General features: G+C 50.8%; 1 protein-coding gene and 1 pseudogene across 3 annotated transcripts in view; both read right to left on the bottom strand.

The window, feature by feature from the left end:
- Nucleotides 1–2,145: 2,145 nt before the first annotated feature.
- On the bottom strand, nucleotides 2,146–5,910 carry LOC103876883 (annotated as a pseudogene). Its single transcript, XR_004177842.1, has one exon. The product of XR_004177842.1 is annotated as an uncharacterized LOC103876883 (transcript).
- Nucleotides 2,146–17,037, bottom strand: part of KIRREL1 (kirre like nephrin family adhesion molecule 1) — a 108,899-nt gene continuing 94,007 nt past the window's right edge. The window contains exons 5-15 of one of the 2 annotated variants that reach the window (XM_009184079.4): nucleotides 15,375–15,525; nucleotides 14,277–14,382; nucleotides 13,983–14,131; nucleotides 13,628–13,755; nucleotides 12,777–12,951; nucleotides 12,587–12,687; nucleotides 10,846–11,044; nucleotides 8,963–9,070; nucleotides 8,648–8,787; nucleotides 8,013–8,090; nucleotides 2,146–7,764 (exon numbers count right to left, since the gene is read on the bottom strand). In XM_009184079.4, the coding sequence (XP_009182343.2) occupies nucleotides 7,288–7,764; nucleotides 8,013–8,090; nucleotides 8,648–8,787; nucleotides 8,963–9,070; nucleotides 10,846–11,044; nucleotides 12,587–12,687; nucleotides 12,777–12,951; nucleotides 13,628–13,755; nucleotides 13,983–14,131; nucleotides 14,277–14,382; nucleotides 15,375–15,525 (1,812 nt within the window). In that variant the 3' untranslated portion in view covers nucleotides 2,146–7,287. The remainder of the gene's footprint in view (nucleotides 7,765–8,012; nucleotides 8,091–8,647; nucleotides 8,788–8,962; nucleotides 9,071–10,845; nucleotides 11,045–12,586; nucleotides 12,688–12,776; nucleotides 12,952–13,627; nucleotides 13,756–13,982; nucleotides 14,132–14,276; nucleotides 14,383–15,374; nucleotides 15,526–17,037) is intronic. The other variant, XM_003892860.5, reaches the window with a different exon arrangement.

Below are 17,037 nucleotides of genomic sequence, written 5' to 3'. Positions count from 1 at the left end.
GTTTATGGGTTTGCTTCCCCTCCCGCTTTCCTTCCCTCCATGCCTGCATTCCTCCAGCACATGCTGAGAAACTACATGCACTCTGTTGGGTGATGGATACTAAAATAAATGATACATGCTCTCTGCCTTTCAGTGACCTTCTTTTAGGAGAAAAGTGCTAATGTGTCACACACAACATCCTGTTATCAAAGCAGAAGGGCTATAAATGAGATGAGATCAGTGAGATAACAGCTAACCCACGAGACTTCCAGGGAGGAAGAGAAGGTGAGTAATGAGTCAGGCAAGGCTTCCTGGAGGAGATGGCCTTTGGGCTGGGCCTTGAAGATAAATAAAACTTAGAAATGGGAAAGCAAAGGAACTCCAGGCAGGGAAAAGAGCTTGGACAAAAGCACAGAGGGAGGAAAGTTCAGGGGCATACCACAAACAAGGCATAATTCCATTTAACTGTGTTGAAATGTAGGGTAAGTGCAGGGGAGGGTTGTGAAGTAAGTGAAAGATGTGGGGTTATCTCATGGAGAAATCTGAACTCACACAGGAGTGTGTTTATGCCTAGGCCAATAGCTGCTGTTGTGACGCCAAAGCCTCACAATGAGGGGGTGGCTTTTACAACTTTGCAAAGCCAGATGATAAAGGGGCTGTGTCATTATTACTTATCCTCAGGCTGGAGGTGACTTAGAGGGGCTGGGGCTCCCATCACAGGAAGAGGCCTAATATGCAGGGACGAGGTCCTGTGGCCTTTCTTGTGGCTGAGATTTGGTTTAGGCCCTTGGAGCCTTATGTAGTGCCCTACAAAGACTTGTCCCAAAGAACCTGCTGGCCCTGTGCTGGGGTCTGGGGATGTGGAGATGAATAAATGTATCCCAGGTGGACACATAACATAGGAAGCACCCCACCCAGCACCACTTGGCCTGATAGTATTCACCTGTGCCTCCACATTTGCACAACTTTGCTTCCTGTCCTGGTTTTTTCTTTTTTCCTTACTGTTTCCTATTTGCTTTTGTATTCTATAATGCCATTTTTACCTATGCCAGTGCAACTTACCTCAATGCAGCCTCCAAATATAACTGTGCCTTGGCCTCTCATTCCCATCCAGGTTGGATTCATCTTGGGCTACCTATAGGTTCTTGGTCCTGGCTACATGCCTCCAAACCCCAGGCCCCACAGCACCTTGCACCCTCCCTCAGCTGCAGCTCCTGTGCTGTGACTTCTAGCCCTCTTGGAAATGGGATGCATTATTTCGAAAGTATTTTTTTCAGCTCTTACATCCTGTCTTCCTCTCTATGTTGGGTGTCCCTTATGTACAAAAAAGGCTACTGTAAACTGTCTTGAGTTTGCTTGGTTGTTAACTGAAGAAAACAATAAACCCTATTTCTCTAAGGATTTATAGCTTTAAAAACCATTATATGGGCCAAGCGCAGTGGATCACACCTGTAATCCCAGCGACTCCAGAGGCCGAGGTGGGTGGATTACTTGAACTCAGGAGTTCGAGACCAGCCTGGGCAACACAGTCTCTACAACAAAACAAAATAAAAGTCCAAAACAAAACAAAACATTATCTGAAAAAGCATTATCTGAAAACAATTTCAGGTATCTGCAAACACTCCTGAGAAATGAGCAAAGTGAAACCCAAGGGAACTCAACTCAGGGAATTTAGGATTTCTCAGCAGGATGGCCTGTGTGTGTGTGCACTCCTGCACCATCTGTTTTTTCATTCTGCTTCACTACAAGTTCAAAAGGTTGGAGACCTCATAACTTTGCTTTTTACCCAAACCACAGCATTTTAAATAAACAAAACCAGCCATTCTTACACACCTGTCCTAATTCCTTTGGGATCTGGATCTCAGATTGAAAAGTCTCCCCCTTTCCCATTCCCATAATGTGATCTGGCACAGAACATTTGGATGCTGTGTTCCAATAGCAGGAGCCTCCAGCTGTTTGTCCCTGAACTGCCATAATTGGCCTCAGGGTTCTGCACAAGTGGCAAACTAGAGAATACATTTTTGCCCCATGGCCTGGAGGTGGCACAAACACTGTTTCTGCAATTTCAGTCCAAACCTGTTTTTTCCCCAAACCAGAACTATCACCCAAAGTCAGGCAGGCTTTTAAGTAACTAGCCGTTAATGCATTAAACAACACAAAACATGATACTTTTTAAAACATTTATATTTATATATATAAAAAAATTAAATATATATAATATATAGTGTGTTTGAGACTAAAAATATAGTACATAATATTTTAAAAAAAAGAAAAAAGTAGAATAGGAAAAGGTGTGAGGGACACACAGATACACATTGCTAAAAACCTACGATGGTTTGTCCTAACAAAAATAATATCTTTTTTTTCTCTTCTCTTAATTATCATCATGGATCCATTTATTTCTGGGGTCTGGGTGGAGAAAATTCAACTGGAGCTAGAAATGGATGTTGCAATCCCAAGAATGGCTGGGTAGAAAATGTGACCAAAGGGAGCCCTGGGCCTCTTCTGGTGAAATTGGACACCTCAAAATTTTCTGGGTCACTGTTGCTAACAAGATTGTGTGGAGTTTCATTGTATTGGGATTTTGGCTGCTCTCTCCCCAGAGTTAGGGTATTCTCAGGGGGGCAGCATCTGAAGAGCTCCAGAAGCAAACAGAAGAGCTCAGGGCCCATCAGTACTCAACAAGGCCGGTGGTTGGGGCCAGCAAAAAACCAGGGTAGGGACAGCAGACTGGCAGGAACGAGTGACAGTTCTATGCAAATGGAGTTATTATTATTATTTTATTATTATTAAGGGCAGGTTTGTACCAGAACTGCCCAGTATGGCCTGTGACTTCTGCGCAGCAATTATTTCTCCAGGGACAGGGCCTGGAGCTCCCTCACAGTGATGCAAAGAAATGGGATTCCCCACTAACCCCCCACACACCTCCTTCCTACCAAATCACACATCTCTCAGTCCTCTCCAGCAGCCCAGAAGTGAGCATCGGGACCACGCTGACAAAGGTAAGCCAATGCCTTTCACAAAAAGCCTGGCCTTGAGGAGAGGAGGAGAAATACCATAGGGGGATAGGAGGAGGCCACGAGAAGGGAATGGGATATTTAAATGCTAATTTTATAGCGTCTTCACAGAAATAAATGCCTTTCAATTACATCCCTTGGCCTGTGCACTTCAGTGTTCATTACGGCCTTGCCAGGGTCAGGAGCTTCACTAATCCTTTTGGGCGATTATCAACATGCATAGTGGCCTATAGAGGCACCAAGCGGTGGCCTGGCTCAGGTCAGACAGCACTAACTTGGGGAAGCCAGGATTTCTGAGGCCAGGATGCTTGGGGAGGAACTGGAGCTTAGCTGTGGGGACAGAACCTTCCACACAGCAAAGAACAAGGCAGTTCGCTCCAAACGGGGTCTTGGCTTTAATGCGGCTTTCTTCAAACCCAAATGGCCGAACATTGCTATGAACGTGGGTCATGTATACTGAGACATCGATTCCGTTTTATGGAGCCTGGGACTGTAGCTCCTGACAGGTTAACGAGAGGGCACGAAACTCCAGTGCAACGTGCTCCATTTTGAAAGCAGCTAAAGCTCCCCTCAGAGTGAAGAGGAAAGTAGCCCTGCTGGGATAAGGGGAGAGCATACTGCCTGAAGACAGGGTGCTCACATGAACATTTTCACTCCAAGCAAGACAGTGATGAGAGCACAGCACTGCTCCCATCTTGGACCCTTGCCTTTCTCACTGACTAGGCTTTTTGCTTCATGCAAATTCTGTGGCTGGACTTTGAGGGATCTAGAATTTAGGATATAGGGCGGGCCCTTTACGAGGGAAGTGACCATGGCTCAGCCAAAATCACAAGATCCTTTTCAAGATCCAGAATGTATTCCAAAACTGTTGTACCCCTTTCCCTCCACTGGCTCCCCTTGCAAGCTGCTCCTTCTCAGGTGGGGGCAGCTGTGCATACTCCCCGACCTCTGGCTCCAGGCACCTTGGACTGCAGGCTTCACCTGTTTGGTAAGAAGAGCAAGCTGTCCCTGGGCCGGAGGACTGTTCCTAAGGATCAGGGTGGAGGAAGGCTACTCCCATTTTCCCTTACAGAAGCAGTGCCTGCAACCTAGGCACATAATATGCCTATGTGCATACTATGCCCTGCCCTGGCAAAAGACACGTTTGCAAACCAATCAGAAATGAGTGGGGAGCAGCACAGATGACCCAATAGTCAAAGGATAGCCCCACATCAATTTTACTCTGAGGCTTAGGGTGTATTTTGTGTTGTTGTTTGGGATAAAGGGGTCCCTGGTGGAAACTAATTCACAACACGTCTGACAAGATAATGAAGCCCATGGTGAAAGCTTCTTCTTCGAACAGGAGAGAACCCCCCAACCAGCTCCCCAGCACTCACTATGCTTGCTACTGTTTCCAGTTCCTTGCCAGCAATGGGCAGTCCCACCCCTACTGGCAGCACAATGGGTATAACAAAACCAGAATAGTTTTAGGTTTGTGCAACTCTCCCCTTCATTTTACAGGCCAGACAAATTGGGGGCAATGAACAGAAAGTTAGGCCAAGATCTAACCTTGGCAGCTTCAGGACTGGGTCCTGGGTCTCCTGACCTCTAGTCCCTTGCTCTTTCCACTAAAACAAGCCGTCAAAGGTAATCAGGATCACCAACTACGGAGGCATCACCATGTTGCAGGACTCCAGGATTCAACAGCAAAGCTCTGTGATCAAGGATGCCTTCCACTCCCCAGAAAAGCTATTCCACTGGGCCCTTCAGGTAGGTTCCAATTCAGATTCTTATGGCACCAACATGTCAGTTACAGGGGGCAGAGACGACCTTGGTTGCTGATGCTTCCCTGTGCCTTCCTGGGTGCCTGCTTGACACCCAAGAGGCTCTGGTTAACGTGTTAAGGAGTAGAGAACAGTGAACTAGCTCTGTGTCAGCCTTCTGAAAACTAGGCTTCCTTTCTCAACCATTTTCCCTGCACCATTAGCTCAATTACCTAGTAACCTTAGGCCCTCTCTCCATCATTTCAGTAGAATGAAACTGATACTTAAGCCAAAAAGGGACAAATAAGAGAATCTAGCCAAACCCAAAACAAAAACGATTTTTTTGGAATGTTCATGTTTAAAAAGCCACCATCTTTAGACTTTAAGTCTTTGGATTACCCATGGCTTCTGGTTTTTGTGAAAATAATATAAATTTGCATGAATTTGTCTGTACAAGAACCTGAATTTCTTGACAGACTTTCCCACTGAGCTCTCATAAAAGGACTCTATAGAAAGGTATCAGCTTCCAGGGATGGAATACAGCTGGAAGCCTGTAAATGCCCCAGGTAGGGCCCACTCCACAGGAGTTTTCCCTGCTGAAATGAAGGAGGATGCAGAGGCTTCCTGCGAGGTTAAAACCAGAGCTACTTGCTTCCTGGGTATCATCTGGTCCTTCCTAGCAAGGGGTTGGCCAGGAATGTCGCCCCCAGGCCCATCTGTAAGGGCGGTAATGGCTTGTGGCTGATAAGCATGTAACTCATTAAAGCAAACATGAGTTATGAATGGTGACCACGGAGAAAGGGCGAGGAACATTTTGGGAACTGCACCAGAGGCCCTGCCTACCACTGGGCCACACATGCAGTTGGGGAGGTGGGAAACAGCCAACTCCAGACACTGCTTCTTAGGGAGGGTGGCTGGGGCAGGGGTACAGGTTCTCCTTGGAGCTCCTGTTCTCTTTGGTCAGAAGGTGGTGGCTGAGAAGCGGTCACATGGAAGGTGTGTGTTGGATGTGCGTGCACATGGAGGAGGAGGAATGGCCCGTGGAATGCCTGTGGTGCCCTTCCGTGCCACCTTCTCCCGGTCGGCACAAGTTCTCTGTCAGGGCCATTTCCAGGCCCCTTACCTCTCCAGGTCCCCTCACCCATCTCTCTCCTAACACTGTAACACTTAACAGTGTGTCCGAGGCTCACAAGTACCCGCTGCCTGCACAACCGCCCACGTAGGGTCGGTCATCCAAAGCTTGACACTCAAGGCACTGAAAGTGGAAGAAGGAATCTGATTGGTCCAAGAAAAAAAAAAAGACACTTAAAAAACCAAAACCTGTCTCCCACACCCCCTGGAAAGTGGCCTCCAACCAACTGATGGGACCTAGGGTAGGAGAGTAGAGCCGGAGAGCCAGGCCCCCTCCCTAACCCTATCGGAGCCCACTGTGTGACAGGTCTGGCAACCTGAATGTTTAAAAATGGATTCAAAGTGCTTGGAGACTGAAAGAATAATGGAGGGTGTTAGAAACCCCATGGAGAAGAATAGGTACCACCTTTCCTTTCCAATGGGACTTGTATTTGGGTGGGGGAATCCCTACATCTTTTCTTCCCAAATGAGGTTTTCATTGTTTTTTGTTTCCTTTGAAAAATTATACAGCACCCCCACCCCTACCCCACCACTCCCCAAACCAGCTCAAGAGTTAAAGCCAGGAAGTGGGGCAGACTGGGGAGAGGAGGCCTATGTGGCTCCCTCTAGTGTTGGTTCTGGAAACTGCTGCGCAGCACACAGCGGTCTCTGGGTCAATCAGGACATGGTCCTGGCCTTTCTTTCTCCACCAGGACCCTGACTTATCTGGCTGGCCCAGCATAGACGAGAAGGAAAGCGGGCAGTGCTGTCGGGGATTCCTGGATCCCTCTGCATGCTGACAGACAGCTGTCCACAGTGGGCCAAGGTGACTGGCATTTTGATCCCAGCTGAATGAAGGCTGGATTTGAATGCAGTGCCAGGGCTGTTCTGTGGACAAGAGCGAACATAAATCCAAGCTCCCTTTTGCAGTACCCTGAGGAAGGAGAGATGCACCCAGGGCACGAATGCAAACAACACAGGGACTGGCCAGGCTATGCTGTTTTCCACCTGTCTGTGCCACAGCCACCCACTCCCATACTTCATGTCCCTAGGCCAAAGCCTGCCCACCCTGGGTACCCCCATTTCCACTTATGGGAGATCAGACGGGTGGGATAGAAAGGGAATGCTAAAAAGTGCCCCCTCTGCTCTCCCCAACCTTCACTTTCCCTGTCCCCATTCTAGGGTCAGGCAAAAGTGCAGGTCAGAAGAGACACATCCTCCCGAAGAAGAGGGAAGGGCAGGCCCAGGAGGCTGGGGCATGCAAAGAGCACCATCCTCGGGACGGGGTGTTTCTGGGAGACCTGCTCCCCACCTGCCACGGTGGGAGGAAGAAGGCTGGTCCGAGAAGGGAGCAATGAGCAATGCCCCTGAATATCAGGGAACAGCTGTGAAAGCCTTCTCCTCTGCCCCGCAGAGATGCCCCAGCCAGGCTCTGGCCCCTACACGTGAGTCTGCATGCGCTGCTGGAATCGCTGGCCGTAGTCCGAGTGCTGGGAGGTGTAGGAGAATCGAGTGGCTGTGGCGTACTTGCCAATGGGGTCATACGCCTCATATGGGGTCCGCTCCAGGCCAGAGGGTGGGGCCTGGGGGTAGCCCAGTCGGTAGGTGGGGTACCCAGCTGCCCCAGGGAAGGGATGGGAGTTGAACTTCTCATAGTTCTCGTAGGACAGCTGACTGGTTGTGTCGGTGCCAGCTGGGGCAGCAGGGCCAGGGGGTGTGGGCTCAGGGCCATAGTCAGAGGCAGGGGCCCGGCTATAGGTGTTGAGCTGGGCATAGCCGCTGGAGTGGGAGAGACGGGATGAGGGGCGGCCGTCGAAGCGGGCAGGGCCAGGGGCACGGTAGTCAGCATAGAGCACTGCCCTGGAAGATGGGCGGTCTTCATGGGCACGCACGTTGTAGTAGCCATTGGTGGGGTCCTGGGGGCAATGAGAGAAGAGGATGGAGGCAGTGTTCCCTCTTGGTTGGGGATCAAGTCTCACCATGGCCTTCTGGGCTTCCTCCTCTGGCTCTCCCTATGTCCCCATCTAGCATTCCACCTCCTCTGCTCCTTCAAAATCCCTCCCAACCACTCCTCCCCAAGTCTGTCCTCACCTCCCTGCTACAGGCCCTCAGAAACCCACTAGTCCACCAGCCCTCGTGCCCTGGCCCCTTCCCCTTTTCCCACCTTCAACTCATACTCCTCCCGGGTGTCAATAGTGTCGCAGCGCAGGTCCTGCTTCAGATCCACATCATCCTTAAACGACTGCAGAGCAGCAGGAGTGGGGCGTCAGCAGACAGAAGCCCTGCTCTTTTCGACTCTCACCAACCCCTCCCCACACTCAGAGGCCACCTGCTCACAGGAGGGGTCTGAGGTCAAGGGCAGACTTGAGTTCTGGGTTCTCTAGGCAGAGGCTCTAGGATGTGGTGGGAAGAGACCAGAGACCTCGGTTCGAGCACTAGTTTGTTTGCTAACATGTAATGGGACCTTGTATATGTCACTGCCCCACTCCAGGGCTGTTTCCTCACCTCAGCATGGAGGCAGATGGACCAGAAAGCCTCTGGGGGCTTCCAACTTTCACACTCTGTGGGGCAAAGGAAGTCTTTGGAGAACCCCAGCTGCCTATCCTCTGTTGGAGGAAACTAGCCTGGGGTGTGTATGAGAGAGAGAGTATGTGTGTGAGTGTGGAAGAGTGTGTGTGGCAGGACCAGGGAAGGCCGATTGAGGAAGGAGAGAATGACCACGGTTATTAGAGATCTGGGATGGAGCTGTTCCTCAGAGGGTGGAGAAGGCAGGAGGCCAGCGAGGAGCAGGACCCTCACCGAGTAGATGGCCTTCATGACCCGGGTCGCTGTGGAGACGCTGGCAGTGTCATCCTCCCGGTCAGAATGCATTGTAAGTGGCTCTCGGTTCACTGTCTCCACCTTGATATCCAGCTTCCTCAGGGTAACGTCTTTGCGACCTGGGATAGGAGAGGCAGCTTGGACCAGGTGCTTCCTGCTGACCTCTGCAGTGGCTGCTTCAGGCTCCCTCTGGGCTGGAGCTCAACGGCCAACCCCCCATCCATCCCAACACTGCCTGTCACGGCCCTGGAAGGGCCAGGGGAAGGCTGTGGGCTGCACAGGGCCCATACTCACTGCCTTTGCGGCGCCGGTAGAGGAAGAATACCAAGGCGATGAAGAAGAAGATGAGCAGGATGCTCGCACCGATGGTGGCCCCAGCTATGATGCCCACAGGTAACACCTCTTTCGATGGGGAAGGAAAGGTGGAGGCATGAGGCTGGAGTTATACTGGGAGCTAAGCTCAGTGCTGGCTGAAGGCTAGGCCACAGCTGCAGAGGCAACCTTGAATTGTGTACAGGGCTAAGTTTTGACTGAGCCTGGGAACAGCATTAAGTTTAAGTCAAGGTTGGATTAGAGAGGAAGGTCTGCATTGTGGTTGGATTTTGGTCTGTGATCCAGCTCCATCAGAATGGAGATCATGGTCATGTCTCATCCCTGCAGCTGGGGCAGGAGTTGGCCCCTGGCCTTGGTTGTCTGTCGATCTCTGTCCTTCAGCCCACCTGACTATGATGCTTGGCCCTTCGCTCTTGTTTGAGGTCAGCTGTCTCCAGACTCTCCAATCTGCCACCCATATTCCGACATCTTTCATCACCGTGCCATCCATAATACCACTGTGACTGCCCCATGTGCACCTATCTACCCAGGGCTCCAACAGTTTTCCTTGGTTTCCTCTGCTTCCCAGAGCTGAGGAGGAGCTCAGGAATCCTGCTTCCAATCTTCTCTCTCTTCCTAGCAGCTGTAGCTGAATCCAGATCCTGCTTATAGCTTTTCCTCTCTGAGATCCTTCCCTGTGGAGCTCCACGTTACTGTATCTACTCCTTTCTTCCCTACCCCCAACCCCCTTGCTGGCATCCTCAGTTAAGACCGAAGTGATGGGCCGGGCGCAGTGGCTCACGCCTGTAATCCCGGCACTTTGGGAGGCTGAGGTGGGTGGATCATGAGATCAGGAGATCGAGACCATCTTGGCCAATATGGTGAAACCCCGTCTCCACTAAAAATACAAAAAATTAGCCGGGGGCGTGGTGGCACGCACCTGTAGTCCCAGCTACGCGGGAGGCTGAGTTAGGAGACTCATTTGAACCTGGGAGGCATGGGTTGCAGTAAGTCAAGATTGCACCACTGTACTCCAGTCTGGGTGACAGAGCGAGACTCCGTCTCAAAAAAAAAAGGCGGAAGTGATGGCATGCTGTCATTTTCCATGCGGTTCCCCATCTCCTATGTCAAATGGTTAGTTCTCAAAAAATAAAACAACAACAAAAAAGTGCTTTTCCTCCTTGGACTTGGTAGCTTCCAAAAGTCAAAGGAATACCTCTTTTATCATGTGACATGTGAGAAGTGCCTTAAAGGACAGAGCACTTTTCTGCTATCAGAGTGACAATTCTTGAAGAGGTAGGGGAACCCATACTTACTGAACACCTATTATATGCCAGGCATTTTGTAAATATTCTCTCATTTAATCCTCACAGCAGCCCAATGAAATGGGCAGCATTATTCCCTTTTGCAGTTCATATGATTCTTTTCCATCTGAATATTAATTTGCTACCACTCTGTAAGTCCCTCCACTACACTGAAAGTTTCTTGAGGTCAGGGACTGTGTCTTGTTCACGGCTCTTCCTGCAGACCCTGGGGCAGAGCCTGGCACACAGCAAATGCTCAATACACTTTAACAAAGTGAGGGAATTTCCCCAGTTGAGCATATGGAGGCCAGGTTCTGGTGGGAAGGCCCAAAAGAGTTCTTTCCCTGATGCACAGACTCTTATAATAGGCGGGAATCAGACGGGAGTAGCCCCAAACCCCTTCACTCCTTATCTCTCAGCCGGGACATCCCTCTGTGTGTCACCTCCCTCAGAGCAGAGCCCAAGGGAAGGGGAGCAGCTGAGCCCTGCCCCTGGAGAAAAGAGGGAGCAGAATCCTCAGGCTGCCCTGCACCCCAGCTGGCAGGCAGCACTGCCAGTCACCTCGCTCTTCCAGCTGGATGATGGCTGTGCCTGGCCCGAAGCTGTTCCAGGCGGTGCAGTTGTAGTGAGTCTGAAAGTCGGCCTCCATGACATTGTTGATGGTGAGCGTGGATAGCACCCCACTGCCTGAGTTGGTCCTCTCCACTGTATAGCGTTCCAGGGTCCCCACCTCCAAGAAGTTCTCCTTCCATGCCCACGCCTGCAGTGGAGAGGGCAGGAAGGAGGTAAGAAAGGGGCAGGTGGCAGAAGCCCATGCCCATGTGTCCCCTGATCCACCCTCAAGGCACCCTCACCCCTATGTGCCATGTGTGCCCCACGAGTCCAGCCTAACACCTCCCTGTAACAAACTTAAGTCACACCTGCTGCTTCACACCCTCGGCACTGACTCTCCACTCAAGGAGGAACAGTGGCTCCCAAGCATGGCTGACATCAGATTTACCTAGGGAGATTCTTTCAAATGTAGATTTTTGGGACTTATGTCCTACATAGGAATCTCCAGGGAGGAGGAGAATCTTTATTTTCATAATGATCACATGTGATGTGGATGCAACTGATGCAATGAACTGACACTGGGAGCCCCAGATGTTGTAGAAAAAGTTCTGCATGGGTCCTCAAGAACGCTGGGCTCCTCTGCCCATCAAGCTCCTGTGTGGCCTCCCCGTCCCTCTCTAGGCCTCATTTTCTTCATCTATACAATGACAGAACCAGGCTAGGGCCAGACAATGCTCAAGATTTCTTTCAGCTCTGATAGTCTGTGATTCTAACTAAGCGTAACTCAATCTTTAGGCGTAACGTTAACCAACCCACACGACCTGCCTGACTGGCTCTGAGACTGATCCACAGACTTATAATAGGCAGAACCCACAACGGGGTATCCCTGGACCGTTCCGTCCCTGACCTCTCAGCTGGGCCATTCCCCTGCGTGGCCCCTTCCTCAGAGTGGAGCCTAAGGGGAGGGGAGCAGCCGAGAACTGGCTCCTTTCCAGGGATCAATCCTCCTAGATCTGCAAGGAAAGGCCCCCGGGAGCCCAGCCGCCTGCTGCCCGGGCAGCCGTGGTAATGAAGTGTCCCTGGGCAGCCCTGGAGTTAGCCAAATGGTCATTAAATGTGATGAGGGGTTTGACAGTTAATGGTCACGGAAGGAATTAATGGCTCATGGTGTGGGGGAGAGGAGAAAGGAGGGAGGAGAGTGGCAAGGCAAAGGGGCTGGTAGGAGGAAGGCAAGAGGAGGGAGAGAAGAGTGGGCCAGGCAGGCAGGAGAACTGATGGGATGGGAGGGAGAGGGCAGGAGCCAGAGGAGGAGGAGACAGGGAAGGGGAGGGAACAAGGAAAAGAGCAGGAGGTAAAATGACAGGGCAGATGAGGGAGAAAAGAGGGGAAGTGTTAGCCCAGGGGAGAGAGCGGGGAACTAACATGAATTGAGTGCTGGCCTAGGCGTCTCATACCTGTTGCTGCCATGACTTCTCACAGCAACTCTATTAGGTAGGATTTACTGGCCCTGTTTTGTAGATGAATAAACTGAGGTTCAAAACATTAAGTGATCTGCTCAGGGACACATAACAAGTAAGGGAGGAGGTGGGATTTGAGCAGGTAAAGAGACAGAGGGACAGAAAGCAGAAGATTTGAAGATGGAAACGGGACAGGGAAGTTGAAGGAGCAAAACCAGCAGAGGTGAGAGGAGACTGGGCCTGGGCAAAGAAGCAGGGAGGGCTGGCTGTCCGCAGGCAGGTCCACCACTCACTATGCGGTCTGGGGGTGGTGTGCTCCCAATGAAACACTCCACCTTGCCACCGTCACCCCTCACAGCGTACTGCACCGCCTCACTGGAGATGATGGGGGGCCCTGCAAGCAAGAAGACACACATCAGAACCAGTTAAAAACCGCAGTGCCCGCCCACCCAGGCCCGGCTGCCTCTCAGGCCACTCACTCACCGTTCACATAGAGTGGCACCTCCCGCTCAGCCACTCCGATTCGAGGCACAATGGCCCGGCAGGTGTAGGTGCCAGCGTCTGCCTGAGTCACCGACTTCAGCAGCAGCTGGTTGCTGTTACTCAGGACCTGGGCAGAGAGAGCAGCCTCGGGTGGGGAGCCAGGAGGCCTGGGCCCCTAGGTCCATGAGGGCCCCACATCGGAGGCATTGGAAAGAAAGCAGGAAGGGCCACAAGTGAATTCCCAGAAGGGAAAAGGGATTCCCGAGTCCATTTTGGTCCATGCTCTGACTCTACACAGGTTGGCACGTAAATACCCCATCTCTGCAAGAGTGGGCAGGGATGGGGTGGAGGCCAGAGAGGGCGGGTGAAGGCTGCAATCATTTTAGGAGGATGCAGCCTCTTCTGATGATCTGTCGTGTTTTCATTGCCAAATGAAGTAGGACGTTTTACTCTGAGATTCCTCTTCCTGCAGTTCTGGCCCAAATGGTCTAATGGGCATCTCTGCAGAGCTATAGACTCCAGCCTTCTCTAGCAAATTGCCTCAGCTTCCCCACCTCCCTGTGCAGCATTATTTACCAGACCTTTGCCACTGCAGTAGGCCCATCCCAGGCCCTCTCCCTTCCTCCCATCCCACCCTGCTTCCCATGCATAGCTGTGTTTGTCCCCCAAGTGCTTCTGAACTGGGCAGCTGTCCTGTGAGAAGAGGTGGGGATAACTGTAAGCACCTTCTCCTTCAAATCCCAAGACCCTAGAAATAGCTCAGGTTCAAAGATGATGCTGCAGCCCATCTACTCCCATCTGTGGCCACACCCCTTCCTCCCAGCATTCAGAATAGGCAGTAAGAGTCTTACCATGTTTGAGTCCTTTTTGGTCCAGGTGAGAGTGAGGGGGGGATTCCCAACCCAGACACAGGTGAGGGTCACATCAGAGCCAATGTCTGTAGTTGTGGGTTTGGGGTCGACTACAATCCGGGGTGCGACTGTGAGGGAGAAAGAAGCCACTCGTTAGGGTCTCAAGCTCACGGGGTTAACTCCAATCAATCTTCTTCCTCCTGCCCTGCTACCTCCCCATTCATGGTGCCGTCCCCGACTCTGCCCCAGGCCCTCCAGGGCCCCGCTCTCTGTCCCCGTCCCTGCCCTCCCGCTCTCTGTCCCCGTCCCTGCCCTCCCGCTCTCTGTCCCCATCCCTGCCCTCCCAGCTACTCACAGTGGACATTTACTAAAGTGCTGACATTGGTGCTCCCCACTTTGTTGTGAACCTCACAAGACACAGGCTCCGTGAAAAAGGAATAATCCACATTTGTCTCATAGCGACTCTCGTGGGCGTCTTCAATCAAGAAACCCCCTTTGGCCCACCTGGGGAAGGAGGCAACACAGAGGTGGGATCAGGCCTCAGACCCTCTCAACTACATCCATGACGCTTGGCCTCCCCAGTACAGCCTCTGATCCCAACCTCTTCTGTATCACTCACCGGAGTGCTCCCAGCCTCTGACCCCCTCACCTGTAGCCCAAGATCTCGGGGTTGGCTGTGGCCTGGCAGGTAAAGACAACACGCTCACCCTCCTGCACCGTCTGTGGCTCAACGGACAGGGTCACTGTAGGAGGGTCTGCAAAGTAGAGCACAGGGAGTCAGGGTCTTTTCTGTGCCTTGAGTTTCTTTTTCCCTCCCTAACACATACACTCAGACCCGACCACTCTCAGGGGGGATCTGGGAATTTGAGGTTGCAGTGTATCAGCTCCAATTAACACGCTGTCTTCCTCACCTTTTCCACATGGAGCCTCTAGGGGGCCTGCTAGGGTGACCACCAATGAAGGCACCAAAGGGACAAATAACGCAATGGACTAATGACCGACTGTGGCCGCTAGGCGTCAGTGTGAGCTTTCTTGGCTCACTAAAAGGGATGGGGTGTGGGCATCCCCAGTTGCTGCCCACACTCCCATGGCTCCCTGGGCAGAGACATTTATTACACACCTACCAGGTAAGAATACTCCATGCTAGATGCTCTTCTGCTATATCTCATTTAATGCTCACAACCCCAGGAAGCAGGTCCAGGTCCACAATCCCTTATTTGAAATCCTTAGGACTAGATGCATTTCAGAATTCAGAATTTTTCAAATTTAGAAAGGCAATGCTGTGCATAGAGCGTTTACTGTGTAAGATCCCCAGCAGCGTCTGGGCTACATCCCATAGTCACATATGAATATATATGCAGTGAAACTTAAGACTAAATTAAATAAAAGACTATGAAGAGCCTTGGTTGAAGCTTCGCCACCAAATCACTTTTAGTTTGAATAAGGGACTGTAGGCCAGTATTTTATCTTTTGCAATGTACAGTATACAGAATTGGAAACGGAGGCCCAGAGAGTATAAATCATTGACTAATAACAGGCTGGTTTAGACCTGGGGAATGCCTGACTCCACAGCCAATGCTCTACCAGCCCTTAGTCCCCACAGTTCAATCCAGGGAATGAAAGATGTGACAAAGGCAAGTGTTTGTCCTGGGGACCGTAGGGGGACTCTTAGTTTGTGCTTCTCAAAAAGCTGCCTACATTCCCCTCCTACCCCACTGCTCCAGACTGCTCCCCCCAGCCCACTCACGGTGCACGTCCAGCTCAATGGAAGTCTCCTTGCCACTAGGGATGGCCTCGTTCATGCTTCGGCAGGTGAAGACACGCCCAATGTCCAGGTCTGTGGGGTTAATGAGCAGTTGGCTCACGGTGGTCTCCCTCTTCCCATCCTTCAGCAATTCCTGGAACATGACAAGGGTGGGAGATATGGTCAAGCTAAAAGCCCCCTCCACTTCTCTTAAGGCGACCTCACTCAGAGATGGGCTTGAGCTGCAGGGATACTTTAATTTAAAGCTCAACCCCCTTCACTCCCACAACCTCTTCCCTGTGTGTGTGTGTGTGTCTGTGTGTGTGTGTTTAATCAATAGACTATTAATTATCTTTTAATTAAAATTATATATTTTTAGGGTCTTGCTATGTTGCCCAGGCTGGCCTCCAAAGCCTGGACTCAAGCAATCCTCCTGCCTGAGCCTTCTGAGTAGCAGCGACTACAGGAGTGTGTGCCACCATGCCCACATCACAGACTATCTTTTGGAGCAGTTTTAAGTTTACAGAAAAATTGAGCAAAAAGTACAGGGAGTTTCCATATACCCTCCTCCCTGACCTTACAGTTTCCCCCATTCCTAACACCTTGCATTAGAGTGATAAGTCTGTTACAACTGATGGACCAAAACTAACATATTATTATTAAGGCCACAGTTTACATTAGAGTTCACTCTTCGTGAGTCCAGCGCAAATCCCTTCTCTTCTGGAAAGCCTTCTGCAGCCACCCCAGCCCTCAGAACTCTCTCCCAGCCTGAATGTATGCCCTTATAGTCAGTGTGTCCTGCTCACAGCTCTAGGCACATCCAGTCTTGCCTGTAGGCACCATGTGTCAGTATTTTAAGATTGGGTTTCTTCTGCTAAACTGTAAACTCCTTGAGGGCAGGGAAGGGACTCATAGGCTCGAAGTCTTACACTTGCTCAGTGACAGCCAGGAGTCCCTAAATATGGTCACAGGAACCCTTGAGCTGTTTTCTATACTGCAAACTGCCTGAGGGAAGTCATATTATTAATGAAAGTAAGGCCCCGTGGTTTGACCACCATGCATGCAGATTTGCTGGACAGGCACAGTTCAGGGCCAGTGCAGTAACATTGGCTCCCTCGTGCTGCTTCGAAGCTCCATTGTCTTTAATGAATATGAAAAATGGGGGTGAATGACAAATGGATATTAACAAACCAACTTGTTTGGTTGCCAAAATGTAGCCCTGATGAAGAAAAATAACAGTTTTTGGTTGTGAAAAGGTTAAGTACCACTGAGGCCGAATTATCATTTGTCAAATGAGAAACTAAGGCCAGAAAAAAGTGAAGTGAATTTTTCAAGGTCACACAGTGTGTTGAGGGCAGAACTGAAGCCAGAAGCCAGTTATCCCTGGGATTGCACACTGAGGAGCATGGGAACATCTCCCTCCCCACACTGAGAATTGCTCCTGCAGCACCAGCAAAGGGCTGGATACACATATGTTCACCCATAGCTGGCAGGGTAACCCCAAACAGGAAATCTGGATTTCAATTCCAGCTGTACTGTCCATTGTGCTATGTAATCCTGGGCAAGTCACTTGATATCTTTCATGGCTTCCTCATCTATAAAATGTATACAAGGATCCCTGCTTCCCCAGCCCCTTTGTTGTGATGACTGGAATAATCTGACCAAC

The sequence above is a fragment of the Papio anubis genome, chromosome 1 (assembly GCF_008728515.1).
Source record: "Papio anubis isolate 15944 chromosome 1, Panubis1.0, whole genome shotgun sequence".
In the NCBI taxonomy this organism is placed as follows: Eukaryota; Metazoa; Chordata; class Mammalia; order Primates; family Cercopithecidae; genus Papio; species Papio anubis.
Note: the sequence above shows the minus strand (reverse complement) of the source record. Positions and strands in the feature narration are given on the sequence as shown.